General features: G+C 38.4%; 1 protein-coding gene across 2 annotated transcripts in view; it reads left to right on the forward strand.

The window, feature by feature from the left end:
• Positions 1 to 17,880, forward strand: part of CBLB (Cbl proto-oncogene B) — a 131,457-nt gene that overhangs the window by 244 nt on the left and 113,333 nt on the right. For both annotated transcript variants that reach the window (XM_068180855.1, XM_068180856.1), the window contains exons 2-3: positions 795 to 953; positions 11,173 to 11,423. In XM_068180855.1, the coding sequence (XP_068036956.1) occupies positions 807 to 953; positions 11,173 to 11,423 (398 nt within the window). In that variant the 5' untranslated portion in view covers positions 795 to 806. The remainder of the gene's footprint in view (positions 1 to 794; positions 954 to 11,172; positions 11,424 to 17,880) is intronic.

The following is a 17,880-nucleotide window of genomic DNA, read 5'->3' on the forward strand; positions in this document are numbered from 1 at the left end:
CCACCCGCCGAGGGGGCTGGGGTACGGGAGGGCGACGCGGACGCGCTGCCCCCTGGGGCAGCGCTCGCTCGCCTGCCGCCAGCAGCAGCCGCACTGGGCAGAGTCCTGCGGGACGGGCGCGGGTGGTGGGGCGGGATGCACTCCGCCTGCCTCCCGCGGCACTGAAGCCGCCGCGGCCGGACGGAGGAGAGCCTCGTCCGGAGAGACGCTTCGCCTGCTCTCCGTTCCGCCGCGGCGGCTGAGGAGCCTCCCTGCCGCCGCCTGCTCCCGGCTCTCCCGGCGGCCGCTGTCGCCTTTGGCACCTGGCTGTGCGGTGTCGGTCCGTGCGTATGCGTGCGCCGGGAGCCAGGTCCGTGTGCGTACCGCTGCCCTCGCCTGCCCTGCGGCTGCCTGCCTGCCTGCCCGCGCTGCTTTCTTTCCTCTGCTCTCTCCTCCCGCTCCTACCCCCGCTCCGCCGCGGTCTCTTTTGTTGCGCGGCGCCAGTCATGTGCCCGCAGCCGGCGGGCGCGGGAACGGGCAGGGGCGCGGCGCGGAGCCGGGCGCGGGTGTGTTTCCCTCGCTCCCGAATGTCGGTGTTGACAATAAATCCGGGATCGCTTCTGCCAGTGTAAACCTGGGCCAGGTGGGTTTACGCTGTTTGTCATGAAAAGTTAAACTTGTTCCTAAACATGCCCTGATACTGCCCTTTCCTGTCCGTGAAGAAGAAAGTGTTGCCTCGCAGGCTGCGGCGCGTTCTATGACAAGATGTTTTCGGAGCACCTTCTGAGCTTGTGTTTCTCTGTCGTTGCGGCCAGCTTGGCTCCCAGATGGCCAATTCCCTCAACGGCCGGAACCCGCGCAAGGGACGGATCCTGGGCTTCATCGATGCTATTCAGGATGCTGTGGGCCCCCCCAAGCAGGCAGCTGCTGATCGCAGGACTGTGGAGAAGACCTGGAAGCTTATGGACAAAGTGGTGGGTGTCTCAGTGCGTCCGTGTATACACAAAGTGAAGAATGGGGCTATTTAAATAGGTACACAGGGGCAAACAGCTTCTTCCTGTATCTCTGAGTGCTGTGCTGCATTGTGCCTCGGGAAGTAAGGGGACTTATGTTATATTATTTAAGCATAAGTTGTCTTTTTTTTTTTTTTTTTCCAGTGGCCTCTGGCCATGTTTTTTTAAATCTTTGTTTGTGGAAGGAAAACAAATGTGTGTGTTTGCCTTAGGCAATTGTTATTATCAGATCCTTTAAAATTACTCAGAGTTGAAGAGCTGTCCTAACCAAAAGCTGCTTAACTTTGTAATCACATATTCTGTGTGTTTCATGTTGTGTCACACTGTTAGTCTGCAAACAAGACCTCTGAAGTATTAAACTTCAGTTAAGCTAATTGTTCTGTGAGATATGTTGGTGATGGCAACGTAGATGTGTTTGTGCTTTTAGGAATGTGCATGGGGACTGGGGAATGTCACTCTTGTCAGTTTAATAAACAGATTAGTATGGCATACCTAACTTTTGAAGTATGTGTTCTGCATTTTAATGACTTAAAAGTACATCTACTATTGATTTTGAAACTAGAAATATACTGTTCTGAAACTCATTTTTCAGGAAGTGGGGGGATAGACTGTAGCTTTTAAGCTCTTATGCTTCCCCTTACCAGCCTGATACATTTTGTTTAGTATTCTTGGAAATAACAGCATGTATCATAATAGATTATTTAGAAGAGTGCCTTACCTGTGACAGGAAGAGTTTGATTGTAACATGGCTTGATGTTTAGGAGGCACTCTGCTTTGCACACTTGGTGATACTTAAAAGTTTCTTGAAACTGCTGAGCAGTGAGGATTACTACCTGTTGGCCTTGGGTCTGTATGGTGATACACTTACCACTTTTTAACTCTGTGATTCTCTGTGATTTAGCGCAACTCTTTGCTTTCCCTGTGTCTCTTGTGAAATAAGATGTTCAACATTTCTTAACGTTCATAATTAGTTACACTGGCAGGGTGGAGACTAATGTAATATGCCTTTACAAGTGTTAAAGTATTTTTTAAAGTCCTTGTAGGCTCTTTTTTGATGTTCCAAGAATAGTATCTTTATTTCTACTGTTTTTGCTGGCATCAATTATAAACTGAACCCCAGCCTTAATAAAAATGGTTATTATCACAAAGACTTTGTTGACATTTTTCTGTCAATGGTCAGGATGCTGTTAACAGTGAGTTCTCTTGTACTAAGGACTGCAAGTATGAGTACTCAAAAGTGGGTACTCTTCAGTAGGAGGAACTTTTCAGCTTCGGTAACTAGGAATCTGGTTTGTTGTTGAAACCACGTGGGGAATGCAGAGCTCTGATTTCCCTGTGTCAGGCCATTTACAAATCTATATAGTAAGGTTATACCCTGATTTGTTTGTAAAATCAAAGTTACCAGAAAGTCTTTATTCCACTGCTTGGATTTCTGGATTGCTTTCACTCATCCAATACAGGACAACTGTTTGTCACAGCCCATCAGAACAGCCAGGAAGGCCTGTTTGGTAGAAGTCACTGGAAAGGCTGGGCATTGTGCTGTGCTTCTGTTTTCATTTTACTGTATAAGTGTCCTCAATTTGGATCTTTAATGTATCCTCTTTAAGCTGCTCTCAGTTAATCAAATTTTACTTCCAAACTGTATTAAAGTGTACCAGACAGGATGATGTCATAGTGTGAGAATGCTCTAGCTTGTTGGTTGAGTTCTTAACATTTGGTACTTGTAGTGAAAGTATGTGTTTGAGCAAATTTAATATGCTGGCAAGCAGATTTAAATCTCATAGCCTTGTGTGGCAGTAGGCACAGGAAGGTCATTTTTTCCTCAGTCTAGATCAAACCTAGGGATTAAAATCAGAAATAGAAACCTGCTCAATCAACTGTTGTTTTAAATCCCATTTCTGGAGTGTGTCCTATGACTGGTTTCTGTGGTGGGTGACTGATCAAATTAATACCTAGTGAAGGCATAAGCTCTGCCAAGTCAGTGGGGTGCTACTTGTAGTAAGGATGTGGCTTGGAGGCCTATTTTACTTGTTGCAATATCAGTTATTTTGCTTGTTTATTCTTTAACTATAGTAGCTGTGATAATCATTTTGTTGCTATCTTAAGGTAGCTGGAGTTTTCCCCCAATCTAATGATGTCAAGAAAATGAATAATGGAAACAAAGCAAAGCTTTTATCTTGACCAAACACTGAAAAAAGAGCAGCCTTAAAAACTAGTGGCAGAGCTCAATCATTTCTGGTTGGCATTTTTTTCTTTTTTAAAATTGCCATCTTCTACCTTTCCTTAATTTCTTTCTGTAATTTTGTCCTTTGGCAGATGAAGTTTTCTGTATGTATTACTTGTTTGCAACAATAAGAGATTAACCAATACTGCAAACATTCCTGCCCTGTAAGAACTGTACTATGTGGGTAGTTTTGTGGTGTATGCAAAAATTCTGGCTACCTAGACATCATGCAAACTTCTTTGAATTGGTTATGTGTCCTGCTTTCAAATTGTTCGGATTTCATGATAATGTCAATTTTCCAGGGGCTGATACTTTAGGTTGTAATAAGCAGTTTGGGTGCTTTCTCTTTAAACTTTTATTATCAGTGTGAAAATAATCATGGATTTTAAAAAAGAGTTCTTTAGCAGGACAGAATGTTGGAATAGTGCTCCTGCTTATAGCCTTGTTTGTAAAAGTTACCATAAGCAACATTCTTGCAAGGAAAAAAAAATAATCTTCATGTAGATAATTGGTGAATGCAAAGTGCTATCTGTCTAAATATCTTTCCTTTTTATAGTTCATACACTGGGATCTATACTTTTTGTGGTTTATTGGTATGTCTTATGTGAATTTACAATATTAGCTGCATTATTAAAGGCAAAGCAACATTATCATCAATGTTGAGTTTCTCTACTGCTTTTCTCATGGGTAAGCAGTAGCTTTATCACTAAGAACCAAAAATACTTTAATTCCTGTGCAATGCAAAAGATAATAATTCTTTTGTGGTTTAGAAGGCTAGCCTTGCTTTTCAATGCTTGCATTGTATAAGAAAGTTGACCATATATCTCTGGATTTGCAGGAAGCAAATTACTGTTTTTAAAACATGATCTATGTTTTAGAAAGTCTGTATCCTATAAATAAGTAAAAAATGAATATTGTTAACAAATAACTTAGATCTTCCTTTAAACTGTGTATAAATTACATGAGTGTTAGTTTTTCTGAGATTGTCAACATAATGGCTTTTAAAACCTTGACCCTAGCCATGTATTACTATTAGAGAATAATGCTATGTTGAGACCAACTTTGGGAGAGAATTACTCCTATGTAAACATTGGAGTAAGGTCTGTTTACTGCTTGGGCTATTTAGAGTTGTCAGTACTATTTTTTCACACTTCACTCTTGTGGGATTCAAGCTGATAGAAAATCATGATACATTCTGAATGGGACTTTTTAAAACAGGTGTATTTCATCAACTTTTAATCACTTTTCATTCCTCCTATGCATTGGGCCTGAAAATAATTAAATTATCTGCTATGAAGATTAATAGTATTGCCTAAATTATTTGGGTGCACTGTCATGGCCCATCAGTTACTTGACTCTGATTGTATAAATGCGGATGGCATTGATTTGCTATTTAGCAATTATTTCAGAGCAAACTAGAGTGCTTCTCCAAAGCTTATACTATTGACTTAGTGAGTAAAAGCTATGTTACCTCTGCAGCTTAGTATTGTTGTTTTCTTTAAATTAACATCTGTCATCATCTGAGTATACAGAGCATGGTAGTTGAAACTATGAGTGCATTGGTTATCCTTTGCAAAACTTTGTGTAATTGATTCTATGGTCAAAGTTGGTAGGAAATCTTATGTCCTGTGTATGCTGCTTATGGAAAAAGAATGCAAAATTAAACAGAGAAATAGAAGCTCCTCTCTAATTGGAAGGGAGTAAAATTACCCTCCAAAGTCAACTATCCTTGTGTATCTGTGGCATCAGCATTCTTATTGTTTATTCTTCCACTATGCAAACATATGGCTCTGTTGCGGTATGGTAGCTGTTGAACAAGCACTTACTGTATTCTCAGGCAAAAAGATTGGTGTTTGGGTCACCTCTACTTATATTCTGATGAGAGGTTTTTTTCCTATGGAAAATGAAATGCATAGCAGTTAAGGTAACTTCAGGCAGGAAGAAATCTATGTCGAAGACGCATAATCCTCAAACTTGGACATTTTCCTTATTAGCCCCTCCTGATTAAGTTTTTCAGAATTCATTGTTGTTGCATTGGATGTTGTGGATTGCTGGAGAATTGTTATGGTATCTTAACTGCAGAGCTACCTTTATGCTGTTTGTGGTGTGCCAAGGCGTTTTGTTATTCTTTGACTATTTTGTGCAGCGTGGCAGAAGATGCTCGTTCACTTGGGCAGTTTGGAAGTGTAGTTTTGGAAGTGTGTGAGCACTGATTCTCCAATTGTTCTGACCCATTCCCTGCAGCTGAAAACAGTGTTTAGCAGATGTCCTTCTCATTAGATACTCTGTTTTAGCTGAGTTACTTTCCTTGTATTGTCTTTGACTAGCCTTAGGTGTTTAAACAGATCACGTTAAGGCTGCTGTCCTTTGCTTGAACAGGAATCCTTTTGTCAAATGAGTCAAGGGCTTTCATCTTTGCTTTAAAAAGTGAATAGAAATAGCTTTTTAGCAAGAAATTAATTGTCTATATACAATAGGCCTCCATTACTCTCATCTCCAATGATGCTATGAAATAATATCTTATAATTTAAGTCAAATATCTTCAAAAGTGTTATGAGTAGTGATATTTATTTTGGTTAGGGGTGGGCGAGAAAAGGGAGAGGGAGTTAATGTTTTTCTGCAAAGGAACTAGAGTTAAATTGTCTGGAAGTTCCAGAGTTAACTGTTTCAAAATCAGTTTCTGGTAGATTAAGGTAATGCTTCAGTTTTCATGGAGTTGTAGTCTTACTGTTTCTGTGATTCTGGATTAAGTACTTAGATTTTCCCCGAGTGTGAGCTAGTGAAAGAAGCTTAATTTTGTCTCCGTTTGCCTCAATAAGAGAGATATTTTTATTAACTTGTTTACTGCCTTTCATTTTTTACCACTGAGTGCTTGCTAAATAATACATACATGCTTACTTCCAGTCATAACGATGCAAAAATCACACAGTGATATGATTCATGTCAGCTCCTAATGTGTTGGTGACAGTTGCCTTGTAAAGTAATATAGATTTCTTTATTTTAGGGGTGTTGGTTTTTTTTTTTGTGTTTGTTTTGAGTTCTGTTTTCTTTTGAAGAAAGGTCTTGGCAAATCTTTTGCGTCAGCAGGTGTCTTTTCTTATTGCTTACTTTTAATTGTGAACTGCTGTGGTATGTGTCAGGACATCCTGACTGGAAACCATATGGTTTACCAACCATCTCCTTACAGACTTACTTCCTTTGAAGCCTTGTATACTCTGTAAAGTGAAGGAAAACTTATACTACTTCAGTGGATCTCTGGTTTGAACATAATATTAGTATTTTTTTCAATTATAATGAATAAAGCTAATGAAGGTGTGGAAGAATTTTTGTGTGGCATTCTTAAAAGCTTGTTCTAAAATGAAAGGTTCTGGTAATGTGCTGTATTTATCTCTCCAAATTCTGCAGAAAGATTAGCCTTGTAAGCTATCTTGTATGTAATGATGTGAGACTGAAGAAAACTTCATAGAACTTTTGAAAGAGAAAATAGTTCTTCCTTATAACTGGATATTCTTTTTGTATAGCTGAATGGACTGACTGTTAAAATACAGCAAGCAGCATAAGCAAGTAGCTTTTTCTTTTTTTAACATTTTAATGGTATTTTTAATAGGTATGAAATCACTTATATTCTGCTTGTTGGCACATCTGATCAAAAAGATCGACTTCAGAAAGATAATTAATTCTTTGTTCATGAGATTTAAATTAGGGTAAATAAGTAATTCAGAATGATTGCAGCCTTCTCTGCTTGTGGTCTACTCTCATTGTTGACTCTTTTCTCTGAATAAACATTTTGATCTTTCAGATGGGTTTTTTTCCCTGTACTTCTTACTTCAGAGAGTTGTAAGGCTTGATCAGTGACAGGTTTGTGTCACTTGTAGTTGGTCTTGTGAAGAATGTCAGTCTAGTTTCAAGTTTTCACTAAACCAGAAATCACAGTGAACTCAAAGTTCAGAGGAAAAAAATCTGGTTTTCGTAAAGATTTTCACTTCTGTATTTGGGATTCCAGTTCTTACTCTTCTACTAAAAGAAATTCATGTATGTCTCTGCATGGATGATTTTCAGGTCTAGCTACACATGTAAGATTCTTTGCCTGTGTTTCTGTCATCTCCTTAGAAAATTCTATCTGTCAGCCTAACTTCAGTGCTTTTCTGATCTTGCAAAAATGCTATCATAGCTAACCTTTTTTTCTTTGAAAATCCTGCTTTAGACATCTCCTAACCCACAACTGGGGCCCTGTTGTCCCTTTTTTAAAATCCTGATGACCTTATCTTTATTACATAAAATATAAAAAAGTTATTTTCAGTTTCAAAGCTCTTGCAGTTTAGATTGGAGTTTCCGACTTCATTGCTCGTTAAGAGATGATCAAGTATGCTTTACTTTTTTTTGTTTCCTTCCAGCACATTCTCAACTTTAAGGAGTTCCTTTATAACCCATTAAATTATTTGAGATCTTGCTGTGGAACTTTGCAGTTTATGTCTAGAAATATCAAACTGCTGGTGTTCAGTCTCTGAACCGCTCTTCAGCATGTTGAGCTGCTCATGTATGCATATTTGCTTGCTTCCTTTTTTTTTCCTTCTGAGATGTAAATTTCTCTGGGATAAGGACTGTTCTACAGCACATCAGAAGGCTTTCTGATGTATTACTTGGCCTAAAAGTTGAAAGAATAATAGAAATTGCTAAAATAACAATGAGTGAAATGAGGAGAGCTATTGCAAATGTTATGTTTTAAATACTGTTTCAAGTGGTGCTAGACTCTTAAAAAACTTCTCAGTGGCTTGACTTTAGTCTTCTCTATCTCCACTTTTTTAACTGACCCCCTGTTACCTCAGTCTAATTGCCTGGTTGTGTTCTTGCACTGTATGTTTCAGACACAAACTATTCCCTGTTTGCTTTGCTGTTTGGGATGCTTGAAGGTCTGTTAGTAGCAGCAATCTTAAGGCAGAGAATTTCTTAATGGTGTAGATGTAGAAATTACAGGATGAAATAAATAGGCCAGGAGACCAGCTCCCTTTGATGTTTTTATTAAAGTGATCAGCTCTGAGTGGGGGCCTGAGGGGTCGTGCACACTGCCGCTGCTCCCTTTGGCAACGCAGAGGATGAGGTGATCAGTTCTGCTCCACAGCAGAGCTGGGGCTTCTGTCCTCACGGGCGTGCCTAGGAAGATAATTCCTGGCTTGTCAGCTGTGGTCATCATTCTAGTCTGGTTCCACTTAGGTTATGGTGACTTCTAAAACCCTGTTGGAATGGTAGAGGAACTTCTCCCTGGTAGGTCCAGTCACTTAGTTTTCCAAATTTTAAGTTGGCTTGTTGTTTCTAGGGTCTTTTGTGGGGTTTTCTTGAGTTTTTCTTGATTTGCATATTCCCGGGGAAGTTTCCGGACGCCATTTTAGGGAGCAGCAGCGGCAATACCTGAAGGATCCAATAGGGTCACAGGTAAAAGGGAGTACAACCAGGGTATATGTAAGGGAATTTAACAAGGAGGGGGTATAACAAGTGTGGGTGTAAGGGAGTTTACATTGGGGATGTAACAAGGGCGTATGCAAGGGAGTTAACAGTGGGGGGGGGGGTGTAACAAAGGTGTAACATTTATTAACCTAAATTGTAAATGCTTTAAAAGCTCCAACCATATTGAACTTGTTCATAACAAGGAGAAGTCAACAATAGTGGTAGAGCTCTGAGTTTAGAGAGGTGAGCATTACAGGATACAGGTTTGTTCCCCTCTCACTCAGAAAAGCTCAAGGATGCATTTTTTTCAAGTTGCTAGATTAGTAGGAATAGGAATCTACTTTCAGCAGTATTAAGATGTTTTTATAACCTTATTAGTTACCTCAAAAGAATGTCAAAGTCACTAATATATAATGTGGCAATCTCCAAATGATGCCTATAAAACTTTTATACCACATGGTCTTAATTTCTTCATATGTATTTGCATTTGTACAGCTGCACACACATCTAGTATGTGTCCCTGTGCAATGCTTTAGCTGAGCCTGAATAGCTCAGTGCAACAGCAGTCAAAAACTACCTGTTAGTTTTAGTCTCTTTTTTTTCTAGAACAGAGCATTATGGACCAAACTATGAGAAAATTTAGATAGCTCTGAGACAATTCTAACCTTGTTCTGTTAAGGGTGTGTAGGAAACAAAGGGTACTTTTCTCTTCCAGTAACATTTCCAGTGGAAACTAGATTCAAATAAAGGTATTCTATTAGCCTGAACTTATTTCTTGAGTAATATATATTCAATATTTGTGCCATTTGGGATCACAATGATTCCAAGTCCATTGAGATGTTTTCTTCTATTTGGTTTAAGTGGCAAAGTTTTAGTAGTGAAGGGACTACAGGGGTAGTTTTGCTGAGGCACTGCCAGAAGATTCCCTCTGTCCAGTCGAGCAGCCAGCTCCAAGAAGGACCTGCTGCTGGCCAAGGCCGATCCCATCAGCATCAATGGTGCCTCTGGAGTATTGCCGTAAAGAAGGGGGAGAAAAGCTACTGGGCAGAAGCAAAATGCAGCCAGGGAGGAGGGGAGTGAGAATATGTGAGAGGAACACCCCTGCAGCCATGCAGCTCTGTGGAGGAGGGGGAGGTGTTTTGGGTGCTGGAGCAGAGATTCCCCTGCAGCCCATGGTGAAGGCCATGCAGATCCACAGTGGAGCTGACGTTCACTGTAAGCCACGGAGGAGCGGGCTGATTCTTGAAGAAGGGGGCTGTGATACCATAAGGAACCTGTGCTAGAACAGGCTCCTGGCAGGACCCGTGGTCCCATGGAGAGAAGAGCCCACATTGGAGTGAGTTTCCTGGCAGGACTTGTGAGCCTGCAGAGGACCCATGTGGAGCTGTCTGCTCCTGAAGGACTGCACCCTGTGGAGGGTATATGTTCTAGAGGAGTTCATGAAGAACTGTGGTCTGTGAGAAGGACTCACGCTGGGGAAGTTCAAAGATGACTGTCTCCTGTGGGAGGGACCCCTGTCTGGAGCAAGAGAAGAGTGTGAGTTCTCCCACTGAGGAGGGAGGAGTGGCAGAGACAAAGAGTGATGAACTGACCACAGCCCCTGTTCACTGTGCTGCTGTTGGGGAGGCGGTAGAGTGGAAAATAAAATTAGGCCCAGGAAGGAGGAAGTAGTGGGTGGAATGTGTTTTTAAGATTTGGTTTTATATTCTTGTTGCCCTATTCTGATTTGATTGGTATTTAAATGAATTAAGTTCCCAAGAGGCTAAGTACCTGTGACAGTATTTGGTTAATGATCTCTCCCTGTACTTGTCTTTTGTTATGGGTAGGGGAATGAGAAAGAAGCTTTGGTGGGCACCTCCTCACCCAGCCAAAAGCAAAGCACTGAACTTCTATTCCAGCCAGGAGCTAGAAAACAATGAGTTTATAATATTTTTGTTTCCTGGTTTACAATATCTGTTTTTGAGTGACCTAAAGTCTGTCTGTTGTAGGTAATAACTTTTGAACCACTATCACAGTTCAGACCATTTTCTGATGTGCAGAGCTTTCAAAATTAAATTTCCCTAGGGTCTAAGAGGCTATATTATTGTATAAAGAGAGCCAGCAGATGACAAAGTAATTTATGTCATTCTTAGTAGATACTTAAACACCTGTAGCTAAGTTAACCTGCAGCAAACAGATCTGTATGAAAGTACTGCTCTTGGCATTTGTTGCATGCTGTGTTTTGATATGCTCCTTAGCATATTAGACAGGAAAAGGCATACTTTCAGGGCAAACCCACAAAATATGTAGGTAAGCTTGTTTGCTTCTATAGATGTGACAAGATTAAGTAAAATTTTGCCTCTTGACATTAAAGACTATGTTGGAATTTCACAGAATATAAATGAAGTAGGATTTAATCCTTTGCGACTGGAGGTTAGAAAAGTATGTTATACCCAATAAATTGGAAAATATCAGATCAGTTTTTGTCTCAATGGATTTCTTGTCTTTTTTACATTCTCTTGTTTTTGCTTATAGGTAAGATTGTGCCAAAACCCAAAGCTTCAACTCAAAAACAGCCCACCTTATATACTTGACATTCTACCTGATACTTACCAACATTTGCGACTTATACTGAGCAAATATGATGACAACCAAAAACTTGCACAACTCAGTGAGAATGAGTATTTTAAAATCTACATTGACAGCCTTATGAAAAAATCAAAACGGGCCATAAGACTCTTTAAAGAAGGAAAGGAAAGAATGTATGAAGAGCAGTCACAGGACAGGTAAGTTAAATACTTAAATATGAAGTAGATCATCTGGTCTGTCTGCATTCTTAACACTGTTTTCTGCAGCCATTGTGTTTTGACATTTTTAATTATTCTAAGAGCAGAAATATTTATTGCTTGGATTCATTGACCCTGCAGTTCAATCAGTAATTTGCTGGATTTATTTCACTGTATGCTCTTATCTGTCGCTTTGTGACCTTTAAAACCAAGTGCATTTCCTTCATAAAACATTCATTTAATTGTAATTACTTATTCACAGGGCTTACAGTATGTAGTTTTTCCTGTGGTAGAGAGAATGACTGTTCACTTGGATTGGGCTGGACCTCCCTCCCCACCCTAGAGCCTTAAACTTTGGAAGCCATGATGGATATTGACTTAGAGTTTTCACAAGTGATGGAATGAAGCAAAACAATATTCACACTTTTCAGTTATTACGTGATTTTATGATAAGGTAATGATAATGTTAGTTTCATGCTGTAAAACCTTTTCAGAAACCTAATGGATTCTTGATTTGCAATGGTTCAATTTTAATAAAAGGAATTAATGTCCACTTTATCTACAGTCTTGGTGGTAACTGAAGAGGTTTTTAATATTTTATTTGATTACCTAATATTTAAAAAAATAATACTTCAGGAAATTCTCTGCAAGATCTGTAATCTTGTTTTGGGAACAGGAGGGATACAGCATTGTTGTGGCCATTAGTCTTGCCTTGTGTGGTATTATTGTAAATCTGTTCAAACGAAAGAGACGTTGCTCTTTCTGAAGTCTTCTCTTTTTAAAGGAGATAGTGGGGAATGAGATATCAAGTGAATGGAGGACTGAATTCCTGCTCTTCTGTCTGTCTGCATTTGAGCTCTGAGGCAGGCATGGTGGCAGTATAGTTTTACAGCTGGTGAAATTGTTGTTAGAAGCAGTGAAATGTCTACATTCTTGTAAATGTCACTGCTGTTATATTTGAATTATACATATGCTCCTTTCCGATCTTTGGCAATTATTACAGCTACTCAGTCTACTGTGGTAGTCTTTTGGGCTTGATAGGGTGTCTGAAATTTGCTTGACACCTAAGGACTTTTTTCTTAGCATCAGGACTGTCCAGGTGTGAGTATACTTAGGCAAAATTGCTCCAAGAGGAGAAAAATACACTGTTTAAGGTATTTTAGTGATCAGTAAAAATTTTAATGAATGATTTTTTTTTGTATTTGAATTTGTGTGTAAAGTAATGTTTTCACTGTATATACATTCTTACCAGAACTCTTGAGAGAGTTGTTCATCACTGAGCCTATTGCTACCTATTTTAGATATCCCATTTGCTATATGAAGAATGACAGAAGTAATTGTCTTTCAAAGGAAATATGAACTTGTTATGGCAAAGGAAATTTGACAGAAGTAATTGGATTATATAAGGAGGTTTTATTTTGACTTACTAGTGTTGTATAAAACCCTAATCTAGTTACAGGTTTGCTTAAAGTTAGCAAAAATCAAAGCAAATTTCAGTGTCACTTTTTCAAAATACTTGCTATGAGCTCTGTACAGTCACTCAGGCAGTATGTTAGTAACTCCAGTTGCTAGAGTTGCTTCTTCCCAGTTACCCCTTTCAGTTCCTGTGTTAGGGTAACAGTGGTGATAAGACATTTTCTGTAAAGCACAGGTGTGCTTCCTTTGAAGAAGGCATAGTTAGCATATTTACTGTCTATTTGGGCAGTAAGTAATTCTTGTGAGATGGTTGGAGAGGAGGGATTTTAAACCAAATTATACTAAAGAAGTGCTCTGAATCACAATAATTATTTCAGGCTTTTAAAATTAGTATCTCAGAAGGTGACAGCTGTCTTATTTTGCTTAACTGATGGAGTTCAGAGCTTGAAAGAAGAAGCATAATAGAGATGTTTTTCTTGTGTTCAAACTGTTAGCTGTGTTTCCTATACAAATTGCATTCTAACTCTGTCAGAATGCTTAAACGAAAAAATTGTAGGCATTACTTCATTAGATCATGACCCACATAATTCCAAGTCTATATCTTTATGATTTCAGTGCATCTTTTTTCATCTACTGGTGATGCTTTATGTATGTCCTAGTTTTAAGTTGGATGAAGGTGTACTTGTTTGCTGAGCCATATGATGCAGTATCTGAGCACTGCTAAGCAGTGCTTCAATATACTTGATCATGCTAATTCTTGGTAACTTAGCAAAATAAGTTTTTATTGTGTTTTCTTTTCTTCCAAATATGCTTGCATTAACCTTATTTGTTAGCATTATAGTGTAATTGTAGCAGTGATCATTTAAAGATTGTTTTTGAAGATGCTTCTAAAATGACTGTCAAATTATAGTCAGTTTGTAGTAGAATTATTGGGAAATAGTCCATTTTTAAAAAAAGTAAGGCAAATGTTGGCACCTGGACAGTTTCTGTGGTTTTCCTTCTTACTCTGTTTTGCTTTCTGGATAAAAGGGCACCATGGTAAAGAGAAATGCTTCATTCTTCATAAATTTGATTGGTATAATTTTAACCTATTAGCATTTCTGACTAATCTTCATTTCTATAGTGATGGTACATTTAGGAACCAGTGCCAATATATGTGATTTTTATTTGTGTGATGACACAAAAGTTACTCTATTGTGAATAATTTATCACAAATTTTAGTTTTCAAAGGTCCTTTGGATGAAACAAGTTAGAGAAGCAGCACTAATGCAGTGTAAGCTTTTGTGTCAGCTATTTATACAGAATCTGACTGGCACTGACTTGTTTCCATATCAAGAGCATATGATAGCCATTTAAGAGTAGTTGGTGCTGTCATTCTTTACTCTATTGGATGAGTCTTGCTAAGAAGGGAAAATAGGTTTTGCAAGTTTGTTTCTTGTACTTAACTGCATCTATTTTCTAAGTATGGTGTCTTCTACAAAATGATGTCCTTTCAGTCTTCTTGCTTAATGAAGAGATAATGTCCAGTAAGTTCTGTAAACTTTACCAGATACAGACCACACAGAAGTCTTTCTCTGAATAAAGCAATTTTACTTTTTGTCACAGATTTTATTTTTCAAAAGGTTATTAATGAAAGCTTATTAGAATTACTGGTTCAGGCTCATCTACTTTTAAAAGGCTTTCTGTGTCTTTGAAGGTTTTGGGGTCGTCTTTTCTTCTTTTCATTGCTTTTCTTTTTGTCCTTTGTTTACTGGGAAGTAAACTAAAGCTGGAAAGCATAATTTCAGTGAAGTCCAAACTTCCTTACCTTTTGCTGTATTCCAGAATTAGGCATTCAGGAAAAAGAAAAACTTTGTTGAATGGCAGTTTTTGAGACAAATGTGTTATCCAGGTGTAGAAATCAAGAACATAAGTTATAATATATATTAAGACTATAGGAGGAATAAAGTGGCAGTGGGGAGATTACATTTGGATTCATTCAAAGTTCTGGACATAGTCTTTACTCCTTACTAATGGAGACAACTGGGAGGTTTCCTGTGATTTCCTGTAAATCATATCCTTAGAAGAATGTCTTGAAATGGAACTTTTCTGACTTTTAATATTGCTCGCCTTCTACTATAGGCCCTTTATATGAGGAGAGGCAGAAAAGTATCTAACCAATTTTAATAATCTCTTTAAAAATGCTCCTTAATTCAGCCAGAGTTGTTTGGCTGTTTGTTTTAAAGTGGTATTCCAGAAATGGAAGATAGATATTTCTTAAGTAGTGGATGGTACAGATGAAGATGTCAAGGGGAGAAGACCAGACCGATGGTGATTTTGTAGTCAGTGTAGGACGGTGTGCATGAAGAAAATGTCAGAGTCAAAGAAGTCCTTCAAGGTGATCACAAAACCATTTCTGTTTCTTTCTAGAAAGTCTTATTAAATTCTCTTGTGCATCTGGCCATTTGGTGTCTTGATTCAAATTATGTGTTTCTATATTGTACAGTTTGTTTAAATGTTGGTGCAGAATTCTTATTGTCTCTGAAGTCTTCTAAGGAGGTCTTGTACTAGCAATTCAAATGATAGATCAAGTTCTCCTTTGTTACTCTTCTTGGGTGTTACTGGGTTTATAGTGTTCCATTCCTCTTCCTTAAGTCCATGTTGACAGCTGTGATCAGTTTTGGTTGTTGGATCAAGTCCTTGAACTGGTTCATTAACGTACACAGTGTTCTTTCTGCTGCAGAAATTTCTCATCTATTTCTCCTTATTCTGAAAGTACAGGCTTGATAAGAGGTTAATATAGTATCAGGATGAGTGTCAGGTATGCCAGTTGTAATTCAGTAGCTCTTTGTGTACTTCTGTCCTGTGGTAAATGTGAGGTAACTTAGCCTGCTTCCTTGAATTACCTCCACTTATATCACAACCTTGCTGTTTTATTTATAGGAATTTAGGAAGTCTGTAACTTAGCTAGCCTTACAACTTGTTTGTGTCTCCAGGCAGAGCAGGTTTTGTTGATTGTGGGAAGGATCAGGAAGAGTAAAGTTTTAATTCAGGATGATTTTGTTTGGAGAAGTTAAGATTGTTTTGGCTGATGATTTTTTGTTTGACAAATAGAATGTACAGATTCAGAAAAGGATGTTGTTAGTGGACCTTTTCATAGAACTAGTTTTGCCTTTTGGTTGACATCACATATATAACTTGGTAATTGTTGAATAAAAGTTACGGGCTCCTTGGTATCCTGTGATTTGTTCTGTTTTCCAAGCATATTATGTAGTTTTTGGTCTCCAGTAAATTCCACTAAGCTATACATACCATTGATCTGTTGTTTAACATGATATGTAAACCCCTAAACTTAAATTGTCTCAACATATTTTTGAGATATAATATATTGACTGTTTTAGTCTAATCTTGCTGAAGCTGAGAGAAAGGAATCTAGTATTTGTTTTTTCCCCTCTTGTATTTATTTACCTGTATTTTTAGATCATTCCTTCACTTGATTTTTAGTAAAAGAAGTTGCCTTACTCTGCTTGAAAGTATTCTGGAGTGTTGGCCCATTGCTCCTGTGTGTCCCGAGAAAAAGGAGGGCACTTTGAATATATAATGTATGATGAGGCAATTGGGAATGGAACTTGGCTACAATAAATAGCCTCTAACAAAGAGGCTTCTGCTGAGGAAAAGTGAGTGCATGACTGATTAGGTGGGGTTGCATGGGAGGAGGAAATGCAATGAATTGGTTTTTTTTAGGCTTTTATGTTATAGTGAGAATTTCCACCCTCTTCTCCCCTCCTGTTCCTTAGATGTGATGTAAAACCAGATGTAAACCAAACAGCTTTAATAAACTCTTTGGTGTACATGACCCACGTGAGTAGTTGAGCTTCAGTGCAGATTTGGTGGAACACAAGTTGTTTGCTATTTTTGGTTATAGTTTAAATTAAAAAAGGAATGTTACACAAGCACACTTTTCAGACAGACTCTTGTTGCAGAGGGCAGGTGAGAACGTGTGGAGGTTACAAATGGTAGAGCAGTATTATGACAGCTTGTTCTCAGCATAAATGCAAACAGGCTGTGTGATTGCAGTTGTTGTAAGGCAGTATTTGAATTTTAGATTTTTTTATCATCTTTAGTGCTTGGGGGCGGTTATTGTCAAATGAGAACAAAGGAAGTATTAGTACCAGAGTTACTTAGAGGCAGCTATTTATTCAGATTGCAGAGGAAGACAAGGATTTTAAAACCATAAACAGATCCTAATGAAAAAAATAATGGCTTGTAAATTCTTATAATTTATTTAGATCCTTGATTCATATCTAGCTCTGTAGAGGAGAGATATGTGCAGTTTGTTTTACTTTTTACTCTTATAAAATCAAACAGCATTTTGTATGTTAGTGAAAGGTCTCTTCCAAACATTTTACAAGTAATGTGGTGTTGGCAGTCATGTCTGAGTGGAGTTTGGCTGGTTGTAAGGGGATAGATACACAGTCTGATATTTTCCTTGTTGTCTTTAAATAATTATTTGTGCCTCATGAAAGTGTGCATGATGCTGTTGCCAAATTTTAAGGTGCCATACGATTTATACTCATTTTAGGTAGGTGTGAAAGCTCTCAAAAAGTGCAGTTAGGGGAATAAGTCCTGTAGGCTTTCCATATATTAGTTTATTTTATGATAAAACTGACTCTGCTTCTAAGATGATACAAAATGACTGTTACAGTGTCTAAACTGACATCTTTTTCTATATGATTTCAATTTGTCTTTAGAGCATAATAAATGATGGCACAATTAACTGGGGGAAGTAGGTGCTTTTCTGAACATGCAGTACTTTTGGTCAGAGATGTCTGGGAATACTCTATTGCAGTGAGGATACCAGTACCCATTTCTGGTCTGCAACTAGTTATCACTGGTAATAGTTTGAGACTTTGTTTTGTCTGTGATACTAAACAGATGTGCCTTTAGAAATAAAATCCACAACTATATCTCATTTTAAATATTAGCCTCAGTTTTGCATCTACCTTGCCCAGTGCAAATGTCTCCTGGTGGGTAGGAATACTGAGTAATAAGGTGTGGAAGT

This window comes from Anomalospiza imberbis, chromosome 2 (genome assembly GCF_031753505.1).
Source record: "Anomalospiza imberbis isolate Cuckoo-Finch-1a 21T00152 chromosome 2, ASM3175350v1, whole genome shotgun sequence".
NCBI classification, from domain to species: domain Eukaryota; kingdom Metazoa; phylum Chordata; class Aves; order Passeriformes; family Viduidae; genus Anomalospiza; species Anomalospiza imberbis.